This window comes from Wyeomyia smithii, chromosome 2 (assembly GCF_029784165.1).
Source record: "Wyeomyia smithii strain HCP4-BCI-WySm-NY-G18 chromosome 2, ASM2978416v1, whole genome shotgun sequence".
Classification (NCBI taxonomy): Eukaryota; Metazoa; Arthropoda; class Insecta; order Diptera; family Culicidae; genus Wyeomyia; species Wyeomyia smithii.
In genome coordinates this window covers 125,668,190-125,694,176 of record NC_073695.1, presented here as the reverse complement: position 1 = coordinate 125,694,176, position 25,987 = coordinate 125,668,190, and the positions used below count along the sequence as shown (strand labels likewise).

Sequence of the window (25,987 nt, the reverse complement as noted above, 5' to 3'; positions counted from 1 at the left end):
CGAGGTTCGAGTCCGGATGGATACCCAAATATTACTGCGTGTGCCCAAAGGAAAAGAAAAGAATGCTAAAAGTTAAACACTGTCATTTGTAATTTGCTATTCCTTGTAATATGAATAGCAAGGGACAAAGAATGAATAATAATTGCTACTGTTCGCTGTATTTTTTTATTAAAAGGTGATTTAATCGCATGTTATAATAAACTAATAAGTAGGAATGATGGCTTAACATCGCAATAATATCTGAAATAATTTGTTAATGTTGGCTTGTGAAGTCGCATTAAGTAATAAAAGAACCCGTAGTGTATATTCATATATCGCTTATAGTTTCGTTTCAAATCGCAAACATGAAGTTGTAGAGTGGCATTGAATAATGAAACAGCTCGTATAAGTTATCAAGCTTTAACAGTTAAAGTCGCATATATTGTTAACATTAGCATTAATTAACCATAAATTTGCTTAAACGAAATTAAGCTTGTATTCTATACTTTTGATTATTTAGCGTGTATACAATTTGAACTGTCAAATATATCTTTCTCTCTTAATACGATTATCGATGTAACCAGACGCGTTTTACTTCTGCTGCGTATACATTACTTTAGGTTATAGGCCCAAGCCATATATAATACCGCGTTCATAAAGGTTTTTTTTAAAGTATTTTGTTCGGTACGGACGTGAAAAGGTAAAATGTCGACGGAAGCTACTAATGTGAATGCTGCAGAAGCCAGCAACCGGGTTGCTGCACCAGGAGGGAGCATTTCACTACCTGCGATTGAAAGATTGCGTGGCCGGGAAAATTATTGTTCGTGGGCGTTTGCAACTAAGATGCTTCTGATCCGGGAAGGAACTTGGGACGCTGTTTCGAGGAAGGAAAATGATCCGGAGGATGCATTGTCATTGCGGGCATTGGCTACAATCTGTCTTAGCATTGAACCTATCAACTATAGCTTGGTCCAGAGTGCCGGAACAGCTAAAAGGCATGGCTTAACCTCAAAAACGCTTTCCAAGACAATGGGATGACGAGACGGATAGGATTGCTACGTAAGCTTACAGGAATACGTCTAGATGAATGTTCATCAGTGGAACAATACGTTAGCGAATTAATGTCGACTAGCCACAAGCTTACGGAGGTTAGTTTCAACGTCAACGACACGTGGCTTGCTTGTTTGTTGTTAATGGGGCTACCTGAAGCATACGAGCCTATGGTAATGGGCCTTGAGGCATCCGGAACGCAAATCACAGCGGATGCCGTCAAATCCAAAATTCTTCAGGATGTCAAAATAGGCAAGGTTCCGAAGGCAAGCAGCAGCGACGAGGCTTTCTACAGTCAGCATCGACGAGGAAAAAAGAAATCGGACAAGTCTAACCTCAAATGTTTTAAGTGTAAGCAAATGGGGCATTATGCTTCGGAATGCCAATATAAAGGTGCAAAGGAAAAACCTGAGAAGCGGTTTGCAGCAATGAGTGTTTTCTCAAATTCAACTGCTTCGGATGCTGAGTGGATAATAGAAGACTGGTGCGTCTTCCCATATGTGTTCCAGTTTGACCTTACTTGAAAATGCTAAGAAGGTGGCGAAACAGATTAATGTGGCGAACGACGCTGAAATATCCGCAATCGCCAGTGGTATTGTGCAGATTGAAGTAGATACAGGAGGAGATTCATGCCAGCTAACGGTGTCCGACGTTTTATGCATGCTCGATCTAGCTGTTAACTTGTTATCTGTTAACAAAATTTGTAGTAAAGGCTATCGGGTGATGTTTACCAAAGATACCTGTGAAATCCGGAGTGAAACCAACGACTTGGTAGCTGTCGGTCGAGAAACCAGCGGTCTCTATAAATTGTGTGTAGCTGGTAAGCCAATTTCGTGTGCGGCTAAAACAAAGGATGATATCGTTTTGTGGCATCGAAGAATGGGGCATTTAAATGAGCAAAGTCTCAAGAAACTAAAGCACATTGTAACGGGAGTTGAATTCTCAGATGCAGGGATTCCCACGTGTGCAACATGTTTGCAAGGAAAGCATCATCGTCAACCCTTCAATAATGAAGGAACGAGAGCAAGCTCAGTTTTGGAGTTGGTTCACTCTGACCTATGTGATGGAGGATACGTCTTTGGGAGGAAGCAAACATTTTCTAACATTTATCCACGACGTCAGCCGAAAGTTATTCGTATATTTTTTCAGTACTAAGGAGGAAGTGCTAGACTGTTTCAAAGATTTTAAAGCGCTCGTAGAAAACCAGACGGGTAAGAGAATCAAGCGTTTCCGAACAGACAATGGCACCGAATATGTAAACCGCGCGATGCGAAAGTTTTTATGCAGTGCTGGCATGAAAAATGAAACTACCGTTCCGTATAACCCTGAACAGAACGGGCTCGCAGAGCGCATGAATAGGACGATCGTTGAGAAGGCACGATGTCTATTGTTTGATGCTGGATTAGATAAAAAGTTTTGGGCAGAAGCTACAGCAATGGCAACATATATTATAAATCGTTCGCCGTCTAAAGGAGTAGCTGTTACACCAGAGTTGATTAGTGGACGAAAACCAGACTTGTCCAATCTCAGAGTGTTTGGCGCAAAGGTTATGCATTACATTCCCAAAACAGGCAGAAAGAAATGGGACCGCAAGTCAGAGCCGGGCATTTTTCTTGGTTTTGCTGCACAATCGAAGGGATTACGAATCTACATTCCCAGAACAAACAAGGTGATGGTCGCCCGTGATGTTGTGTTCCTGAGTGAGGTAGTAAAAACCGACGAGTTTCCAGTGGAAGAAGCAAAAGTTAATTTAGAAAGCGAGAAAGTGGTGCAGTTTAACTTCGAGAATGCAGTGATCGGCCATGGTGAAGAAGATGCGCAGCCGAATTTGGACGATAGCGACGATGAATCTCAATTCGACAGTGCTGATGATTCAACAAGATCTCCAGAGACGTCTGGGCTCCCACCGCAACTAGAGGATCCACAATCTGTGGTCAGGCGCAGCGGTAGGGAGCGCTCGATTCCAGTTAAGTATCAAGATTACGATATGTTATATAGTGTTCATCCTAAAAGCTATTGTTTGTCGCAGGATTCATCCATGTCTGTCGATGTGCATGAGCCACAGTCGTTTCGTGAAGCGATGCAGTCACACGACAGACAGTTGTGGAAGCATGCAATGGACGCTGAGTTCGAGGCACTGCAATCAAATCGCACGTGGAAATTAACAGATTTGCCACCCGGAAGAAAGCCCTTAAAGTGCAAGTGGGTCTACAAACGGAAGACAAATCCAGAAGGATCCGTGGAACGGTATAAGGCCAGGCTTGTAATAAAAGGTTTCTCGCAGGTGAAAGGCATCGACTACAACGAGACATATTCGCCCGTAGTCAGGTATGCCAGTGTCAGATATTTGATGGCGATGGCAGCCCAGTTGGACCTGCACATCCACCAAATGGATGCCGTAACGGCGTTCTTGCAAGGTGATCTGTCTGGCGAAGAGATTTTTATGGAACAACCTGAAGGCTTTGTTGACCAGCAAGAGAGCAGAAACGTTTGTTTGCTACAAAAGGCGCTGTACGGCTTAAAGCAAGCTAGTCGCGTGTGGAACGAGAAACTTGACGCGGAATTAAAAGAAAACGTTTTTTTGCGATCCGCTCAAGATCCATGCGTTTATTTTAAGTCGGTTGGAAAGCAAATCATCGTTGTGGCGGTGTACGTGGACGATCTGTTAATATTTTCCAACGAGTTGAAATGGATCAACGAGGTCAAGAAGCAACTGTCAGCCAAGTTTAACATGAAAGACCTTGGAGAAGCCAGCCAGGTACTGGGCAAGCGGATTAGTCGGACCGGTGGGGTAGTTATGCTTGACCAACAGCGGTACATCGAAGAGTTACTGCGGCGCTTTAACATGGTTGACTGCAACCCTGCTATGACACCAGCAGAAACGAATCAACGATTGACGAAAGCGATGAGCCCAAACACGAAAGAAGAGAAGGAGAGAATGCAGAATGTTCCATATCGAGAATTGGTTGGCGGGTTGCAGTTTTTGGCACAGTGTACTCGTCCAGATATTGTGTATGCAGTTAATGCGGTTAGCAGTTTTTGTCAGAATCCAGGTGAAGCTCATTGGACAGCGGCAAAGCGTATCCTTCGTTATTTAAAGGCATCAAAGGAGATGAGGTTAGTTTACCGGAAGCAAGCTAAAGCAGTTTTAAAGGGATTCAGTGATGCGGACTGGGGCAATGACCCTGACTCAAGGCGATCCATTACAGGCTACGTGTTCCAGTATTGTGGAGGATCAGTATCCTGGAGCTGTCGAAAGCAGCCAACGGTAGCCTTGTCTACAACGGAAGCCGAGTATATGGCTTTATCAGCAGCGTCACAGGAGGCGTTGTGGTGGCGTATGTTTCATGCAGAGTTAACCGGCAAAAAACAGACAATTTCAATTTCTTGTGATAATCGCAGTACCATATGTTTGGCCGAAAGGGAAATCGGCTACTCCCCGAGAAGCAAGCACATAGATTTGAGACACCACTTTGTGAGAGAGCAGCTGGAGAAACGAACGGTCAGTTTGCAACACGTAAGCTCGGATGAGCAGAAAGCGGACTGTCTAACGAAGGCAGTGCCAGTTCCTAGATTCATCGAGGCGCAGCATTCCTTAGGAGTACGTCAAATTCCTGGTTAAGGGGGAGTGTTAACATTAGCATTAATTAACCATAAATTTGCTTAAACGAAATTAAGCTTGTATTCTATACTTTTGATTATTTAGCGTGTATACAATTTGAACTGTCAAATATATCTTTCTCTCTTAATACGATTATCGATGTAACCAGACGCGTTTTACTTCTGCTGCGTATACATTACTTTATATATGAACTTTTTTCATCGTAAAAGTTTTTTGATATTTTGGAAATGCACGTATATCGCCTCCACTTTTGCGCGTATAAGCAACATTGGCAGCATCTTGTGCGATGTAACTATCACGTATAAAAGCACGTACAATGCGATGACTGTTTGCATTATACGCGTAAATTGGTTGTCTGGGTAATATACCAAGTGGTCAACGAAGTTCAACAAAACTGCCCCGCGGTTCACATTGGCCAAACACGACGGAAATTCAAAGTGCGACTGTGAGAACATAAGAATGCAGTTGACAACGATCGTGCCAATGAATCAAGTATGGCAGCACACACCATATCCCAAAACCATACCATAGACTGGGAAATAATCCGATGCGAACGCATGGGAATGAGGAAAATCCCTCGATACTCTCTACCCTCTTCGACCTGACGAAGCTGTAACAGTGGTGGAATTGTGATATCTGGAACTTAACAGCTATTACACGCAACTAGTCGGATATCGTCCAGCTGATGGGCAAGATCGTAGCCCGAAACTGGTCGTCTTGAAAGGTAATTTAAAATCCTTTTTTGAAACGAACAATACCCTTGACGAACTCATGGATTGTGGAGAAAGCGTTAATGGAATTGACAGTTCAGCAGGCCGTACCAGAAATAGAGGTGAGCTGCGACATCCCAAGAAACAAATTTTGTTATATTTAAGTTCAAGTTACATGTGCAGTTACCACTGAGGCTACTTGAGCGCATCCTTCGCTACGTAGAGGCACTCTTGATGTCAGTTTCAAGGTGGCAGAACCGGAGCAGCGTTGGTGGTTTTCTCATATGCTGATTGGAGAAACGACATCAACGATCGGCGATTGATGAGTAGCTGCATTCGGCGAGTCTTTGAAGCCACAGCTGCTTGAATAACGCGGTAGCAACAAACACTCATTTTGTCTTTGACCGAGGTAGAATTTGTGACGCTATGAATAGCCGCCTGTGAAGGCATATGGATGCGAAGATTGTTTGAAGCTCTCAGAATGAAACACGATGATATCAAGTTCAGTTTTATTCGAGAACTGGTGCAACGAGGAGATATCGTCATCCAAAGACAGCTGGCTGATGTTATAACGGATTTTATGACCGGCCGTGGCTTCCAAGCGTCTCCTCGAAGGGATTGGCATTCTAGAAATTGAGCAGGGGTGATGAGAGGTAATTTCAATTACAGGCATTCGCGCCCAGCCCTGCCGAAAACTATAGGTTTCATGTTTTGTTTTTGACGCCATCAGTAGCCAGTCTTCCTTTGTTTCCTTTGTTGTGTATTGTTTTCTTGCTTTTTCTGAATAAACACGTTGGATAGTGGTGTGTTATAATTTTCGTACACCTAATGTCCGTCCGAAATCCTGAATCTAATCAGTATTCCACTTAGAACTGTGTTCAAGATAATTCTTCAAATTGCACTGGAATCTAGTTTTGGCTACATTCTTAATGTAGAACACTTGATATTCACGTGACAACATGTTGAAACTCGACATTCAACTGATTAGTACCCGATTGTACTGTATATAAAATTGAAAAAAAAAACATTCAGAGTGGCATTACTTATTTGTGATTTTCGTTTGTTTCATATTTTACAGCGTCCGAAGACTGGTGATGCCCTATGTAAAGAATGTTTTTTTCTTGCATTTGAAACTGAAATACATAATACTATCGAGCAGAATAAGTTGTTCAATCCAAGAACCAAAGTTGCTATTGGTGCGAGCGGTGGAAAAGATAGCACAGTATTAGCCCATGTTTTGAAGACCTTAAATGAGAGATACAACTATGAACTCGAGTTAGTACTACTTTCGATAGATGAAGGAATTACTGGGTACCGAGATGACAGTCTCGAAACCGTGAAACGGAACCGTGAAGACTATGGTATGAGTTTGAAAGTTTTATCTTACAAGGAGCTATTTAACTGGACAATGGATGAAATCGTTAATAAAATAGGCCGCACTAATAATTGCACTTTTTGTGGAGTATTCAGGCGTCAAGCTTTAGATAAGGGAGCAAGCTTGTTAAATGTTGACTATATTGCTACTGGTCATAATGCAGACGATATAGCGGAAACTGTTTTGATGAATATACTTCGTGGCGATACGGCGCGATTACGACGATGCTGTAGCATAAAAACTGGTGGAAGTGATGCAGGATCTATCCCTCGTGTAAAACCATTAAAATATTCGTATGAAAAGGAAATTGTTATGTATGCACACTTCAAAAAATTAGTTTATTTTTCAACCGAATGTCTGTACGCCCCAAATGCATACAGAGGATATGCAAGAGCTTTTTTGAAAGACTTGGAAAAAATCAGATCTTCAGCAATAATGGATATTATACATTCAGGAGAACAGCTCATGTTTAAGGATTCTGTGAAAAAACCATTGAAAGGGATTTGTAATCGATGTGCATCTGTGTCTTCCCAACAACCGTGCAAAGCATGTTTTCTTTTAGATGGTTTAAATCGTGGGCTGCCTAAACTAGGAATGGCCAAAACATCAAAAGCAAAAAAAATAATCAATGATCAAACCGGTCAATGTGCCAATATTCGCGAAATTAAAAATGATTGGTAAAAATTATTTACATCCGTCTTTTTTGGAAAATATCACATCCCAGAAAATTAATATGGGTTTTCATGTAGAGCTCGTAAACAAATACCCAGCCGTAAAAATACTCACCTCCATTGACGAGTAATGGAAGATACACAGTTTACGGCTGGATATTCGTATACGAGCTCGATGTGAAGACCCCTAATATGTGGTAACTACATGTAGTGTAAACAATACGCACGCTCTACCCAAACAGAAATGTCACATTTTTATGTAAGTTCATATCAATTACTATCCTTCCTGGGATTGATGGTTAGGCTCCAATCTAGTTCTTATAGCTCTAGAGGATTCATGGCGGTATTAATTGATGACAGTTTTGGCGAATGCTTCTCCCACATAGACCAGACCACCTAGTACAAGCACTGTTTTCATCCATCAAGTGACTTGTTAGTTTTGTGTAGTGTTAGACACGTACTCTTTTTTCAAATGTTTTTATTTGCTTGTTTATTCATTTATTAAATTTGCATACCTTTTGTGAGTTTAGATCGCTTTTTCTGTAACTGACAAGATGTACAAATTTTTTACCTACGACACCAAAAACACCAAGCCGTTCAAGGTTGTCTTGAAAGGTCTCACCAACGATCAAACCGTTGATGAGTTCAAAAATACAGGGTAAACAAAATTCAATTTCCCAATCAAAACTTGAAGTCTGCTGTCTGAAGCTTTTATACGTCTATACAAAATCGTCTTTCGTATGCACAGGTTGCAGGTATTTCGAACACTATGCTGACTAATGTTGGTAGTTCGAAAATGACCGTTAATGTGAGGGGTAAACAAAACACGGTAGAAAATAAAAATACATTGATTATCCCAGCTAATATTGCTAAATTCCATGTTTGAAGCAATTCAAATTGGAACAAATTTTACACTTTAAATTGTTTCTAACTTAAAATTAAACAATGATTGTAAATAAATCAATCAAAATTTTAAACTGGAATGCTCGCTCATTGAAGGCCAACAAGAATGACCTTTTTATTTTTTAACAGTAAATGATGTGCATATTGCAATTATCGAATTTAGGAATATGTGGTGGCTCAGGTGCGTGTTTGCATTTTTATAAATTTTGAAGGCTTTGGATGCATGGAATTTTGCCAGTTTTTAAATTTTAATAGATAGTTTTTACGTCAACAAGTTCCTGCCTAACCCCCTCAATCCAACTCCGCAGTACTTACGAGAGTGTCACTGAGTCGGTGGCCTCTCACTAAGTAAGTATTACATAATCAATATCCTTTCTAATATCCCCAAGCTACGGTAAAGATGGGCGTGGCCAGCAATGATGACTATCGGGCCTACTTCATCTCAGATTGGTTTAAATGTTACTCCCAAACATTGTACCTCCTACAATCCGAGTGGAAGCGTTAGTCACCAGTCTGCAATCTACGAAATATACCGTGCTTACGCTACGCTACGTAAATAATGAGCATATTGCAATTATTTCTGAAACATTTTTGAAGCCTAACATTGAATTAAAATATAATCCCAATACGTAAAACGTTCATAGATATGATAGAATTCAGGAGGTGGAATTACAATTGTTATCCATCGCCGAATCAAACATCGTACTCTTCCCCATCTTGAGACGAAAGTTATTGAAACTTTGGGAATTGAAGTTCAAACTGAACTTGGGAATTTATTGCCGCATCTTATTTACCAGTCCAATGGACACGCGAGCACAAAAATTATTTTAAAGGTTATTTACAAAAACTCACCAGAAATCGTTCTAATTTTTGCCTTTCTCCTAGAAAGGTATAGCAATCACTTGCAAAACCGAAGGTATCAAAGTGCTCCAAAGGGCCGAATGGCATATATCACTCGCTTCAGTTCGACGAACTGAACATTTTCTGTATGTGTGTGTGTGTATGTATGTGCAGATTTTTATTTTCACTCGATTTTCTCAGTGATGGCTGGACCGATTTTAATAAAATTATTCTCAAATGAAAGGTCTAGTTGCCCCATAAAATACTAATAAATTTTATTATAATCAGATTTTTAGTTTGTATGTTATTTAAGGTGAAACAGTGTTGAATCGAAAGATGGCCGGCTTCGAGCCACCACTTCGAATTTTCAGAAGCACAGGACTCGGAAACAGTTATGATATTCCCTGTGAAAACGCTATTTCATATTTGCTTCACCGTAACAAACATAAAATAGCGTTTTCACAGGTGACGCATTTACTGTTTCCGAGTCATGTGCTTTTGAAGATTCAAAGCGGTGGTTCGAAGTCGGCCATTTTTGGATTCAACACCGTTTCACCTTAACAAAATATGGAAATCACGAAGGTTCATTATCTCAGAAACTACACAACCGATATTCACAAAATCGGTTTTAAATCAACGGGATACCTAAAAAATCCTTAACTTTAGAATTTTAAAAGATTGGACATGTGGTTCGCAGGATATGGAAAGAAACGGGTTCTGGAAACTATTTAATCTCACTCATGTTTCTCAGAGATGGCTGAACCGATTTTCATAGAATCAGTGTCATATGGAAGGTCTTGTTGCCCCATAAGACCCTATTGATTTGTTTTGCAACCGGTTTTTTACTTTGCCTGTTATGTTAAAACCCAAATTAATTCACCTAGCGGTGAGACCCAGCTTTTTTCATTTAAACTTTTTATTTGCTAAAATAGATTCACACGAATACTTCAATTTTTAAAAAACACCTTGATAACATTTGCTGGATTTATTTTTCATCCTAAATAACAAATTTTTGATAGCGAACAGTGAAACCATACCTAACATTTAAAACATAACATTCAAACACATATGAACATACAATAACACATACAAATAATATGGAATAAATATGTTCCAAATATATGACGCGAAATTTGTTTTTGATCGTGGTACAATCGAAACGTCACTGTCCTCATATTTAGGTTGGACTCGATTATACATCATTCGATTTAATATCATTTTAGATTCGATTATTTACAGTAGGATTTTTCTGCTCTTTCAAACATGCCATTCTTTTCACAACTTTTGCACCACATGTTCAATCATCATATTTCATCAGTTATTCTTTAACTAGCCCGTTCATTTGATACCAATGTTGTACAAATCGGTTGTGTAGTTTCTGAGATAATGAAGTTTCGTGATTTTCACATTTTGATACATTACAGCCAAAGTTTCAGACCGATTATAGTGAAATTCAATAAAAAATAAATAAAATATGAGGTAGCTAACCTTTCATTTGACACTAGTTTTGTGGAAATCGGTTCAGCAATCTCTGAGAAAAGTGAGTGAGTTTAATGAGTCTTCGGAATATGTTTCTTTTCAAAGCTGGATTTCACATTTCAAAACATAACAGGCAAAGTAAAAGTCCGATTGCTGTAAATAACTTTTAAACCGCATGTCTAATCTCTATGAAATTCAGAAGTTAAGGGTTTATTTGGTAACTCGTTCATTCAAAACCAATTTTGTTAACATCGGTTAAGTAGTTTCTGAGATAATGATGTTTCGTGATTTTTACATTCTTAAAAATAACCTCGAAACTAAAAATCCGATTACAATAAAATTCAATAGGGTCTTATGGGGCAACTAGTCCTTTCATTTGCAATTAATTTCATGAAAATCGGTCCAGCCAGCTCTGAGAAAATCGAGTGAGATTGGGAGAGCGTTACACACACATACATACAGAAAATGCTCAGCTCGTCGAACTGATTCGAGTGATATACGACATTCGGCGTTTTGAGCACTTTTATACCTTTAGTTTTTGCAGTGATTGCTATACCTTTCTAGGAGACAGGCAAAAATGTGAAATTTAGCTTTGAAAAGAAACATATTCCGAAGAATACATGAACTCACTCACTTTTCTCAGAGATGGCTGAACCGATTTTCACAAAATTAGTGTCAAATGAAAGGTCTAGCTGTCTCATAACACCCTATTGAATTAACTTCGTCTGTAATGTATCAAAATGTGAAAATCACGAAACTTCATTATCTCAGAAACCACACAACCGATTTGAACAATACTGATATCAGATAAACGGACTAATTAAGGGTTGACTGATGAATTATTACTATTAAACACGTGGTTCAAAAGTTGTGAAAAGGACGTCATATTTGAAATAGAAAAAAATCCTGCTATAAATACTCGAATCTAAAATGATATTTTATCGAATGACATATAATCAAGTCTATATATAATGTTATTGAGTCTATAAATAATCAAGTCCAACCTCAATATGAGTACAGTGACGTTTCGATGTTACCACGATAAAAAAAAATTCGCGTCATATATTTGAAACATAATTATTTCATGTACAGTCGCCGTTCGATAACTGCAAGTCTTTTAACTGCAACGCTTTTTAACTGCAAGATCGATAACTGCAACAACTTTGCAGTTATCGGACCGCAATCCGTCAAATCTGAAGTCAAAGTCATATTTGACATTGAAGTGACAAATCTCGCGGGGGGATTCTAAATGCATTCGAAAATAAAAAATTGTTGAATCTCTAGAAACATTTCAAAAGGACTTTTCATTTTTCTCGATTTTTTTCGATTCCGTTTACTTGTTGTCTCTTCATTCAAGATGGGAGATTATAGATATCCACTATTAATCAATGAAGCCAAATCACCATGAGAAAAAAAAATTCCTTGTGCATTGTTTGGCTAGCTTTCACGTCACGGATCCTGCTGACATTGATGTTGCTTTTACTTGCGTTACGTCAGCGGTTCCGAGTCTTCTGTCAAAATTTCATTCATGAATTGAGTTCAGAAACGTCTCGTAAAATGGTCTTCTGTAGTGATGAACTTTATCTTCGCCTACATATTGGTTATGTAAAGTAGTTACTAAAACGCAATAAATTATGATGCGGAAATATGACTATCAAATTGATTAATCATAAAGCTTACCTATTTTAGTTTTCTGCTATTTTTTGCTACTATGTACTTCATTAAAAAAATACATTTCGACATCATTGAAAACAAACATGGTAGTGACGGACCCCCCTCTAAATTTTGGCATGTGTCAAGTGTTGCAGTTATCGAACGGCATTCGATAACTGCAATGTAAACATGTTGCAGTTAGCGAACGACGACTGTATATTCATATGTGTTTGAATGTTGTGTTTCAAATGTTCGGTCTAGTTCAGGTGTTGTCTACCAAAAATTTGTTATTTAGAGTAATAAATACATCCAACAAATATTATTAAGGTGTAAATCTATTTATACAATAAATACGTTCGAATGAGAAAGGCTGGGTCTCACTGCTAGGTGGATTAATTTGGGTTTTTTGATAATCCGCGATTTTGACGCTAAACATCGATCATGGAATAATTCTCAAAGTAATTCCAATGGCAAAATTTTGTTCAATGAGTGTTACTCAGGATCAGGAGACTATTCTATTTTGTCTCCGAATAGTTCTACATGTTTTTCTTCTGTACTTGTTGGTACTAACAGATCAAAGTTATGTATGTAGTGAATTGATTACAGATGCTGATTTTGATTCTGACAATCTTCCAAACTATTCCCATCTTTCCTAACTTTCTCTATATCACATGCATGCGTTTTTGACAAAAATCTTCAACTTCTAATTCGTTTGAAAAATGTCCGCAGACGCCAATATCAACGTTCTCGTGACCTTGTTTTTAAACTAATTATAAAGAAATAGAATCAACATAGATTTACTCTTCTGAAAAATCAAAATTTTGAGACTAATGTTGAATAAATGAAACCATATTCAAAACCCTTTTGGAAGCGGTCGAAGATTCTTAAGAAATTTTCGAAGTCTATTCTAGTTTTCAAAGATGGTGAAAGTTTTCTTGTATCCAATGAACAAAAGGCTCAAAGACTTACTCAGCAGTTCGAGAGTGTTCATAATTCGAATTTAAATTTTGTGAGTCCAATTTTAAATGAAGTCACACGTCAATTTGATTTAATTTCTACCCAGAGTTTTTTATCTGCAGAAATAATTGAAACTAACTTGAATGAGATTAAATCCATTATTAAAAATTTCAAGAATATGAAAGCACCTGGTGGCGATGGAATCATTAACATATTAATCAAACATCTCCCTGAAAGCACAATGGAAGTTTTAGCAAACATTTTCAATGGCTGTTTTAAAATTACAAATTTTCCCAAATTATGGAAAAATGCAAAAATTACTCCAATTTTTAAATCCAGATAAGAATCCAGCTGAGGTTTCAAGTTATCGACCACTCAGTTTGCTTTCTTCGATAAGTAAACTGTTTTAGAGAATTCACTGTGCTACAGCGATTTAGAACTTCTGAAGTGAACTAGTGTAGGTTGTAGGTCTTGTTCAGTGTAACATTCGCTCATACTAGAAATTTTCCAAACACCCCCAAAATCTGAAGTTATGGTCAAAATACGGTTTTTTGGACCTCAGTGCATACAATTTTTTTTAACTCAGTCATTTCTCTACCGATTTTCAATATTGAGGCAGTTTTGGAAAGAAGATAAACAGAGCTTTCAAAACATCTACTAGTTCGTACTAATATCACTAAAACATGTTGAGTTATTTGAGTTTAAATATAATTTTTTAGTTTTTTTCACGCAATTTTTCAATTTAATTTGAAATTTGCCACCTGTTTTTGTGAGAAAGATACTACAAATACACTAAACTTTTGAAATTATATTCAATGACGAATCAAACAAAAGTGGTTTTGTGAAAATCGGTAAATATTTGACTGAGTTATACATTTTTTAAGAAAACCAGAATTTTGTCTTTTATCCCACAATTATTTCGCGGTGCTACAAATGGTGAAAAAACACAAGAACTTCTGAAGTGACCTACCGTAGGTTGTAGGTCTTGTTGAGTGTAACTAGAAATTTTCCAAACATCTCCAAAATCTGAAGCTATGGTCAAAATACGGTTTTTTGGACCTCAGGGCATACATTTTTACAGGTTTGTACTAATATCACTGAAACATGTTGAGTTATTTGAGTTTAAATATAATTTTTGAGGCTTTTACATGCTATTTTTCAACATAACTTGAAATTTGTCACCAATTTTTGTGAGAAAGATACTACAAATACAGGCATAGAAAAAGCATTCGACAGTGTTGGGCATAAAGGTATGATTGCGAAATTGCTAACTTTTAATTTTCCAATTTTTCTAATCAAAATTTCAAAAAAATATCTAACTGATCGAACACTCTGCAGGTTGTCAATAGAAATTTTAAATCCCGTCAGAGCAGGTGTGCCTCAAGGTTCAGTTTTGGGTCCAGTCTTGTACAACATATTTACTTCAGATCTTCCTGCTTTACCTCCAGGATACACAAAGTCATTGTTCTGTGAGACACAAGCATTTCCGTAAAAGGAAAAAGTCTTTGTGTCATATGCAGTCGATTGTAGAAAAGTTTAGATATTTTTTCTTCCTACTTGCAAAAATAGAAAATCTCTCCCAATGCCTCCTAAAACTCAATTGATAATTTTCCCTCCCAAAACTAGGGCTTTTTTCCTCAAGCCAAACAATAAGTTATTTTAAGTTGGTCTGACAAGGTTAAGTACTTGGGACTAATATACGATAAAAAACTTATTTTTAAAGAGCACATTGAGAGCATGCAAGATAAGTGCATCAAATATACAAGATGTTTATATCCTCTCATCAACAGCAACTATAAACTTTGTTTAAAGAATAAACTTCTGATTTACAAACAAACTTTTACACCAGCAATGCTTTATGCTGTCCCGATCTGGTCAAATTGTTGTTTAACAAGGAAGAAAACGCTTCAAAGGATTCAGAATAAAATTCTGAAAATGATTTTGAAACGTCCTCCTTGGTTTGGTACACTCGAAGTACATAGACTTACTGGTGTTGAATTAGAAGTTATGTCAAATAAATTTTTTAGCAATTTTCGACAACAATCGTTGCGATCCTCAATTGCTACACACTTCGATTTTATCACCAAGTACGGTAAAATAAATTACCGAGATTTCAACAGCTGAGATCTTGGTAAAAATCTCGGTAATACATCAAAAACCTGTCAACTTTAACGAGATTCTCGGTAATGTTTAACTGTCAAAGTATTACGAGAACTTCGATAAAATTTACGAAGGTATCGTAAAACGGGGTAACACTGATAATTTTTTTCACTTTTTTTGTGAGTATTTATATATTTTACAACTGAAATTACAGGTTTCATATTATTGAAACCAGTAGGTATTGGCATCCTTAAAACTTGAGAAGTTAGTTTTTAAAGCCCTTCGAAAATCTTGAATATTAAAAGCATTTTTTTTTTCGTTGTTGTTTCAATTTTCTTTATTTGGGGTAACGTTGATCAGTTCCCGAACAGTCAAAAATATCAGGATTATAACAAATCTTGATATATTGTTACGCACTCTTTGCATCAACTTGTGTTCTAAACTTGATCTCGTTAATAGTTAAAATATCAAAATTTCTATCAAATTTATTTACTGATTATTACAAATTATAGCAAGTTTTGTAAGGTTTTTGGCAGAAAAAGATCAGAATTAGTTAGAATGTACACTATTTTCCAATTAAATAACAAATTCTGTTATAAATATGCTTTGGAAAAACACACTTTTGGACATTCATGTGTATGATAACAGAATTTGATATAATTCTGTACATTTTATCATTCTGGCATATCAAGAATATTGCAGGCTTTGTTATTTCTATCAAGTTCAGATATATTTGTGATACCCGTTTGTTATAATCGTTTGATCGGGTTTCAATTGCGAATAGTTTTGAAACCTTTTGAACTAAAAATGTTAGATAATGCTTTGAAAATATGTTTAGAGACGCTTCCCGGATTGACATCACGTTATTCTTGACTGCTCTTACTGCGGAGGATAGTCCTGTCCTCGCACCTAGCCGCGGTATGTACTGCGAGGCATTTTTATGCCATATGTAACTTTACCTTTCAATTGGCCCTGACGACTCTGTTGATATTGGTTTAGTTTTTACATGCGAAAGTGAAGGAAGGAAATATTTTTGCTTTTGTTTTCACACATAAATTGACAATTGCATATGAGAACTCGCGTAGGTGCGAACTGCCTTAAAAATCTCTTTTACTTGCGTCAGGGCCAATGATGAAAAACACAAAAACATAAACGTTGATCGCGAAAGTTGCCAGAAGTATTTGTAAGTCAGCAATCGTTGTAAAATGTTTATGTCCAGAAAACGTATGTTGATCATATATGCAAGGCCTTTCCAACAACGGAAGTGTCAATAGGCCAGCTCTAGTCTCTTACGTTCTATGTTCTAGCCAAGACAACTTTCTTAACAAATATAAATTAATTAACTGTAAATGTAATAAACTTTAATAAAACTTTTTCAGTTGATTAGGAAAATTAAAAAACGAATTTGGAAAACATGTCAATTAATACGAAATGTTCAATATTCGACTAGTATAAAGTGCTTTTTTGGCACTTACTGAGAGTAAGAATATAACGGTCAAATTAATTTTTAAATTTGGTCATCAAAACAATAAAAAATTTCAACCAATACAACATTATTCAGACCTCAGTGGTTTTCTTCGGCCCCCTTTTGCATAAGATTGCTGCAGAAAACTGCCGAAGAAAACCACTGACAAAGACGTTCGATACCCTACTTAAATTTAGGAAAAGTAATCACGGAGCAGTTTTATTTCAACTGTTCATGAGAAGGGTAAGACCGATCAATGTTACCCCGCTGATCAATATAAAAACCTAAATCAATCCACCTAGCGGTCAGACTCAGCCTTTCTCATTCAAACTTGTTATTTGTAAAAATAGATTTACATGAATGCTTTAATCCAATAGAGGTATATTCACTCTTTGGGTTCTGAAATATTGATGTTGTAATTCAAGTAAAAAATATAAAATTTGACGTAATGTTAGTGCTTAAGAAATAGCGAAATAAAAGAAATGACTCTTAATTTCGAACAATTTAATCACGAGCGATACCGGGAATGTACTGATACTACGATACCACATTTAAATCATGTTGAGGCCATATATATTGATCAAAGCAGGTATAGTGTTGAATAGTCTTTGAATTTCTTTTCTTTCCAAAACTTTTGAACAGCATTTCAAATTGTTATGAAGTTTGTTATTTGTAAGTTTGAGAGATGACTCGTTCGTTTGACACTAGTTATGTTCAAATAAGTCTTGTAATCTTTGAGATAATAGACTTTCATTGTTTTACAAATTAAAACATGACTGTTGCTTAAATTTGATTACAATCAAATGAAAAGGTAACATATAGGGTAGCCAAACTTTGAAACCACCTGTTTAATCATAATTCATCAGTTAACCAATAACTAGTCCGTTCACCTGATATCAATATTGTTTAAATCGGTTGTGTAGTTTCTAAGAATTATCTTAGAAAGTTAGAAGTTTCGTGATTTTCACATTTCGATACATTACAGACGAAGTTACAGCCCGATTACAGTAAAATTCAATAGGGTGTTATGAGGCAGCTAGGCCTTTCATTTGATATTAATTCTGTGGAAATCGGGTCAACCATCTCTGAGAAAAGTGAGTGAGTTTATGTAGTCTTCGGAATATGTTTCACATTTTTAAACATAACAGGCGAAGTAATAAACCGTTTGCAAAAAAAAAAATCAGTAGGGTCTTATGGAGCAACAAGGCCTTTCATATGACACTGATTTTGTGAAAAACGGTCCAGCTATCTCTGAGAAACATGAGTGAGATTAAACAGTCTTCAGAACGCGTTTATTTTTATAACTTCTGAACCACAATTTTGTTCAAATCAGTTGTGTAGTTTCTGAGATACTGATGTTTCGTGATTTTTACATTTTGATACATAACCTCTAAACTAGAAATCAGATTACAATAAAATTCAATAGGGTCTCAGCTCGTCGAACTGAGTCGAGTGATATACGACATTCGGCCTTTTTGAGCACTTTTATACCTTTATTTTCTGCAGTGATTGCTATACCTCTCTAGGAGAAAGGCAATAGGAGAAAGGCAAAAAGTGAAATTATAGAAATGACTTTTTATTTCAACTTCAATCCCGAGCAAGGCCGCAAACATTGAAATAGTACAATATCAAATTTAAATGATGTTGAAGCCACATATTTTGATCGTAGCTATAGTTTTAAACTGTCTCCGGGTTACGTTTCTTTCTATAACTTTCAAACCACATGTTTAAATATTATGAAATTCATTGTTTAAGGGTTTAAAAGCCCATTAATTTGAATTCAACTATGTTCATAGCTTCTGAGATATAAGAACGTTTTTCACATTCTGACGCAGTGCCAAAACTAAAAGTTTGGTTACAATGAAATTCAATAGCAACCTAAGCGGCAAATAGACCCTTTATTTGACACCAAGATAGGAAGAATCGGTCAGACCATCTCTGAGAAAAGTGAATGCGAAAAAAAGGTGCACATACACACGTACACACCCACACACAACCATTTACCCCTATACATGCATATATGCAGAAAATGCTCGATTCGTCGAACTGAGTTGAATAGTATATGACATTCGGCCATTTCAATCATTTTTCTACCTTTTAATTAGCCAGTGATCGTTAGGAGAAAGTCAATATGTTTACTTTCATTATGTGATTTTACATTTTTATGAACAACGGACAAAGTTACAATCTGATTGCAATGAATTTCAATAGCAACCTATGGGGCAACTAGACCTTTCATTTGACACTAATTTTGTGAAAATCGGTTCAGCCATCTCTGAGAAAAATGAGTGAGTTTAAACAACCTCAGGATAACTTTTCTTTACATAACTTTTGAACCATATGTTCAATCATAACGAAATTTAAAAGTTAAGGGTTCTGGAGACAGCTCGATCATTTGAAACCAGTTTTATTGAAATCGGTTGTGTGGTTTCTGAGATATTGATGTTTCGTGATTTTTACATTTTGATACATAACCTCTAAACTAAAAATCCGATTACAATGAAATTCAATAGCAACCTATGGCGCAACTAGACCTTTCATTTGCAATTATTTTTATGAAAATCGGTCCAGCCGTCTCTGAGAAAAGTGAGTGAGAAAAAAAAGTTGCACATACACACACATACACACATACATACATACATACAGAAAATGCTCAGTTCGTCGAAAGGGGTCGAGTGGTATATGACATTCGGCCATTGGGGCCACTTTTATACCTTTGGTTTTTCCAGTGATTGCTATACCTTTCTAGAAGAAAGGCAAAAAATCATTTATTGATTGCTAAGTCAACTGATTTAACTAAACACAGCTTTGGTAAAAACTGGAGAGTTGTATTGCTTCCAGGAAATAAGGTAACATCCATCACTCTGCAACTTCCATCCTGCGAAGCGAGTTGGTAGCCTACAAAATTGATTGAAAAAAAAAATAATCGTTTTCTTTAAATATTCATTCCAGCAAAAAAACGAAATCTGAGAATAAGTAGTCTATACTCACTTAATATTTTAGTTATTCTGAAGATTGCAGAATTCTTAGTAATAATAATCAGCCGCAAAACCTGCTCCTTTTCTTTCTACACCTTAGTGTCAAATGAAAAGTTTGGCTTTCCTATAGGTTCCCATTTAATTTGACTTTAATCGTATTTTTATTCCAACCGTTATGTATTAAATTATAAAAACAACGAAAGTCTATTATCTCAAAGATCACACGACTTATTTGAACATATCTAGTGTCATTTGAACGGGTTGTCTCTCAAACTCACAAGTAAGAAATTCCATAGCGATTTGATATGTGGTTCAAAAGTTATGAAAAAAAAAACGAAATTCAAAGACTATTTAAAACTGTAACTGCTTTGATCAAAACATATAGCCTCAACAAAATTTAAATTTGGTATTGTGCTATTCGTACGTTCCCGGTATTGCTCGTGATTGAAGTGTACGAAATTCAAAGTCATTTTGACGTTGACTAACGTCTATATCGAAGTTAGGCCCCTGAATTTTAAAATCTAGTAATTCAACCAGGGGAAACCAGAGAAAAGTGGTCAGGTTTTGAGCGCTTATTTTGCAGTCATCTATAATCAGGTTTTCGAGGTTTTGGCATCGATCGATCAGAAATTCTTTTACGGTTAAATTTATGTAACAAAAACAAACTATTGTTTGAGATACACTATTGAAAAATTGGTAATTAATATCGATTGTCTAAATCATACCGCGCAGCCAATCACTACCTCTCTTCCCAAGCACAGTCGACACTAACGGATACAATCGATCTGACTTTGTTGTTATTGTTGTTGTCACTTTCTGTTTCCGATGTTTATGCTGCTGCTAGCGGAAAAAAACCTTGCAAATATGCATCTTTTTGTTGGTGTTAATTTTACGACAGCGGCCGGCGCCCCATCATTCTGATTCCAAAACCGCACCAGTGACATGCGGACGCTAGGTGATAGCAGCTGAAAGGAGGAAATACAAAATAGAACCGGTCATCTCGTGCCGGTTTCACCCGTAATGCTGGTGGCTTTAGTAGTAAATGGCTACTGCAAAACACTTAAATGGCTGGAATTCTGGACGGACTAACCAGGAAACTATAATCGGCAACTGGCACCTTTTGGTGCCTCGAAATTTTGGTACAGAAGCGGCTAATTGAATTTTCTGTTTTACCAAATGCTGCTGCTAGCGGAAAAAACCTTGCAAAAATGCATGTTTGTGTTTGTGTTAATATTACGACAGCGGCCGGCGCAGCTTTCAAGAAACATTTGTCTCTACCATTCCATCATCTATGTAGCCCCTCCCTTTTTCTAATTATCTGACGAAGCCTTGGTATAAAACGTATCGTTCGAACATTTCACCCAATCAGTTTCATTATTAAACCGTACCGGGTACATACGGACGCTCGGTGTTAGCAGCTAAAAGGAGGAAAAACAAAATAGTACCGGTCATCTCGTGCCGGTTTGACCCGTGATGCTGGTGGCTACTGCAAAATACTAAAATGACTGGAATTCTGGACGGAAACCAGTAAACAAGAAATCGGCAACTGGCACCTTTTGGTGCCTCGCAGTTTTATAATAGAAGCGGTTAGTTGAATTTTATGTTTTACAATTGCTGTTGCTAGCGGAAAAAACCTTGCAAAAATGCATGTTTATGTTGATGTTAATTTCACGACAGCGCTAGGTGTTAGCAGCTGAAAGGAGGAAAGACAAAATAGTACCGGTCATCTCGTGCCGGTTTCACCCGTTATGCTGGTGGCTTTTAGTAGATTAACCAGAAAACAACAATGTAATCGGCAACTGGCACCTTTTGGTGCCTCGCAGTTTTATAATAGAAGCGGTTAGTTGAATTTTATGTTTTACAATTGCTGCTGTTAGCGGAAAAAAACCTTCCAAAAATGCATGTTTATGTTAATTTCACGACAGCGCTAGGTGTTAGCAGCTGAAAGGAGGAAAGACAAAATAGTACCGGTCATCTCGTGCCGGTTTCACCCGTAATGCTGGTGGCTTTAGTAGTAAATGGCTACTGCAAAACACTTAAATGGCTGGAATTCTGGACGGACTAACCAGGAAACTATAATCGGCAACTGGCACCTTTTGGTGCCTCGAAATTTTGGTACAGAAGCGGCTAATTGAATTTTCTGTTTTACCAAATGCTGCTGCTAGCGGAAAAAACCTTGCAAAAATGCATGTTTGTGTTGGTGTTAATATAATGACAGCGGCCGGCGCAGCTTTCAAGAAACATTTGTCTCTACCATTTCATCATCTATGTAGCCCCTCCCTCTTTCTAATTATCTGACGAAGCCTTGGTATAAAACGTATCGTTCGAACATTTCACCCCATCAGTTTCATTATTAAACCGTACCGGATACATACGGACGCTCGGTGTTAGCAGCTAGAAGGAGGAAAAACAAAATAGTACCGGTCATCTCGTGCCGGTTTGACCCGTGATGCTGGTGGCTACTGCAAAATACTAAAATGGCTGGAATTCTGGACGGAAACCAGTAAACAAGAAATCGGCAACTGGCACCTTTTGGTGCCTCGCAGTTTTATAATAGAAGCGGTTAGTTGAATTTTATGTTTTACAATTGCTGTTGCTAGCGGAAAAAACCTTGCAAAAATGCATGTTTATGTTGATGTTAATTTCACGACAGCGCTAGGTGTTAGCAGCTGAAAGGAGAAAAGACAAAATAGTACCGGTCATCTCGTGCCGGTTTCACCCGTTATGCTGGTGGCTGTTAGTAATAAATGGCTACTGCAAAATACTAAAATGGCTGGAATTCTGGACGAGAATAATCGGAAACTGGTACCTTTTGGAGCCTCGAAATTTTGTTACAGAAGTTTTGTAAAAGAAGCGTTGCAATTCCCTCTACTATTTGCTTCAATGGAATTTTTTTTTTTTTAAAAGAATACGGTAGTCAACGTCATGCGGTCGTGTCTTGAATACCACCCTCCTACTTTTTTTATTTAGCTATGTCTTCAGCACGAATATTTTACTCCTAATTAATAATTTTTTCAACTTTTTGCCTTTCTCCTAGAAAGGTATAGCAATCACTTGTAAAACCAAAGATATGAAAGTACTCCAAAGGGCCGACGAGCTGAGCATTTTCTGTATGTGTGTGTGTGTGCGTGCGTGCGTGTGTGTGTGTGTGTGCGTGTGTATGTGTGTGTGTGTGGGGTTGTGTGTGTATGTGCAGATTTTTATTTTCACTCACTTTTCCCAGAGATGGCTGGACCGATTTTAACGAAATTATATGCAAATGAAAGTTCTAGTTGCCCCATAAGACCCTATTAAAATTCATTGTATTTGGATTTTTATTTTAGAGGTTATGTTTAAAAATGTAAAAGTCACGAAACATCAATATCTCAGAACCACGCAACCGATTTCAATAAAATTGGTATCAAATGAACGGGCTATCTTAAAAACCCTTAACTTTTGAATTTTATATACACAGTACCAAAAAATGAAATTTACAACTAATACAAATGAAAGCACACAACGATTTCTAGCACATAAAGTGAAAAACATATACAATTTCACACCGTTAATAATGCACAATACAGAATCGTTTTAAGCCATGTAAATTTGCACGTTAATTGATATAAACTTAAAGCTTCGAATATAAATATGCATGCAAATTCACAATATATTCATTTACTTTGCATATGAATATAGTGCCACACGGAATATTACATGGTTTCCAATGCTCCATTTATGTGCATTTAAAGTGATGTAGTTTTTTTTACTGTGTAGATTGAATATGTGGTTCAAAAGTTATGAAAAGAAACGTCTTTTGAAGACTGTTTAATTTCACTCAAGTTTCTCAGAGAGCTGGACCAATTTCCACAAAATCAGTGTTATATGAAAGGTCTAGTTACCCCATAAAACCCTATTGATTTTTTTGCAATCGGACTATTACTTTGCCTGTTATGTTTAGAAATGTGAAATCTAGCTATGAAAAGAAACATATTCCGAAGAATACATAAACTTAATCACTTTTCTCAGAGATGGCTGAACCGATTTCCACGAAATTAGTGTCAAATGAAGGGTCTAGCTGACTCATGACACCCTATTGAATTTAACTGTAATCGAACTGTAACTTCGTCTGTAATGTACCGAATTGTGAAAATCACGAAACATCATTATCTCAGAAAGTACACAACCGATTTGATCAATAGTATTATCAGATGAACGGGCTAGTTAAGGGTTAACTGATGAATTATGATTGAACACGTGGTTTCAAAGTTTGGCTGCCCTATACGTTCCCATTTCATTTGATTATAATCGAACTAAGCAACCGTTATGTATTAAATTGTTAATAAAACAACGAAATTCTATTATCTCAAAGATTACACGACTTATTTGAACATAAATAGTGTCATACGAACGAGTCATCTCTCAAGCTTACAAATAACAAACTTCATAACAATTTGATATAAGTTTGAATGAGAAAGGCTGGGTCTGACCGCTAGGTGGATTAATTCAGGGTTTTCCATACAGTTTTTGCCACCCTAACATATACCTATTTGCTTGAAAATATGTTACTTGGATTGAAATTACGCACATTCATAGCTAGATAAACATTTCAAAAGGTCCTATCTGCTTTCATCGTTTTTCCGGAGTGTCTTTTCATTTTGGTAATAGTTCAGCTTTGATAACTCTCCCAATAGCTCCGTTCTGGTCCGGTCCGGAATTAAATCGAACATTGAAACCAGAAAAACTTCGGACCGGACTCTCTGGAATCCAGGTTTGATGTCGAACATAACTATTGATATACAGTAAGATTTTTTATCGCGTTTTTTACAAGGTTTTTTTTCACGCTAATCTTTGAATTACGCGGTTTTTTTATCTACACGGATTTTGCCACTAACGCGTTTTTTACGCGGATTTCTAAATGAACGCAATTTTTTTTACGCGATACCGCGCTATTTCAAAAAAATTCTACTAATTTTCGAGTTTACGTGGGTTGAGAACCAAAAACTTCCGAGTTTTTTTTTTGAGTAAAAGACTTAGTCAAACAAAAAACCCTCCGCCCTCCGAAAGATCCGAAATAACCGTCAAAGAGGACAATTTTAAATACGCGGATTTTCAAATTAATTCAGTTTTTTACACGGTTTTTAAGAGGTACGTATCCACCGCGTAAAAAAACCTGACTGTAAACGAAAAAATGAAGGGGACGCCAAATAAGTTTTCGCCTGCAGCTCAAATCGGTCTTCGTTCGCCCCTGGCACCAAGACAAAATAATAAACATGAAAAATCAATAGATATATAAATTTAACATCACACTACTAAAAAAATACATCCGGCTTTAAAACCAACTGCGCAAAAAACCGTAAATACCAGAACGCACGGTTAAAACGACTAGAGTTCTCGATTCTGATACTATGAAAAGAATCGATACATTTGCGATCGATACAGTAATGCTTTTTATCAGAGATTACACAAGACTCTCAAGAGAGCAAACAACACATATTCCGATACTTCAGACACCTACGTGTGATGGAAGCAGCGAAGCGAAATGAGATCGAAAGCTTTAAAAACAATGCCACAATACAATGAAATTAACGTTCCACTGATAGCAGGGATTACAAACGCCGAACGGAAGACTGCCGCGCTGATATCGGAAAAACATCGATCGTCAGGCATCGGTAGTCTGCCGAGTGTCGATAGAGTTCTATCGAAAAAAAAAAATCGATGCTAGGGTAACGGGGGTATTTTGGCCCATATGCATATTTTGGCCCACCCGGTAACATTTTACGCATTTTATCTGATAAATTCAATGAATATTAGAAAACTATGCATGCAACATTTAATAACACACCTAAGAATCATACTACACTATAATTTTCGGTGAAAAACTGGCTCTAGATAGTGTTATTTTGGACTTAGTTCATACATATTCAAAGTCATGGCTGAGTCAACCCAAAGTCAAGAGGAAGTGGTAATATACAAGTCAACGTCCGGAAGCTATTGTAACAAATATGTATGCTTTTGAAACAATTCGTTGTTGTAGTAACATCAATAAAATGTCATAGAAACAGTTTGTATGCTCTAACATGTTGGAAAAAGTTGAAAAAGTGGTTTAACCATTGGCCGAAATATGTTTGCCTCTTTCTGAAGCAAACATATTTTGGCCATGCCAAGTTTTGTCAACTCCCTTGATTCCCGTTCGGCCGTTGCACGTGAACAAAGAAACAGCTTGTGA

At 37.0% G+C, this 25,987-nt stretch overlaps 1 protein-coding gene across 3 annotated transcripts in view; it reads left to right on the top strand.

Annotated features, from left to right (window-relative positions):
* Nucleotides 1–25,987, top strand: part of LOC129725612 (cytoplasmic tRNA 2-thiolation protein 1) — a 70,985-nt gene that overhangs the window by 2,211 nt on the left and 42,787 nt on the right. The window contains exon 2 of one of the 3 annotated variants that reach the window (XM_055681644.1): nucleotides 6,440–7,423. The exons of the other annotated variants lie outside the window; for them this stretch is intronic. Coding sequence (XP_055537619.1) covers nucleotides 6,440–7,417 — 978 coding nt within the window. The 3' untranslated portion in view covers nucleotides 7,418–7,423. Of the gene's footprint in view, nucleotides 1–6,439; nucleotides 7,424–25,987 lie in introns of those variants that run through there. 3 annotated transcript variants of the gene reach the window in all.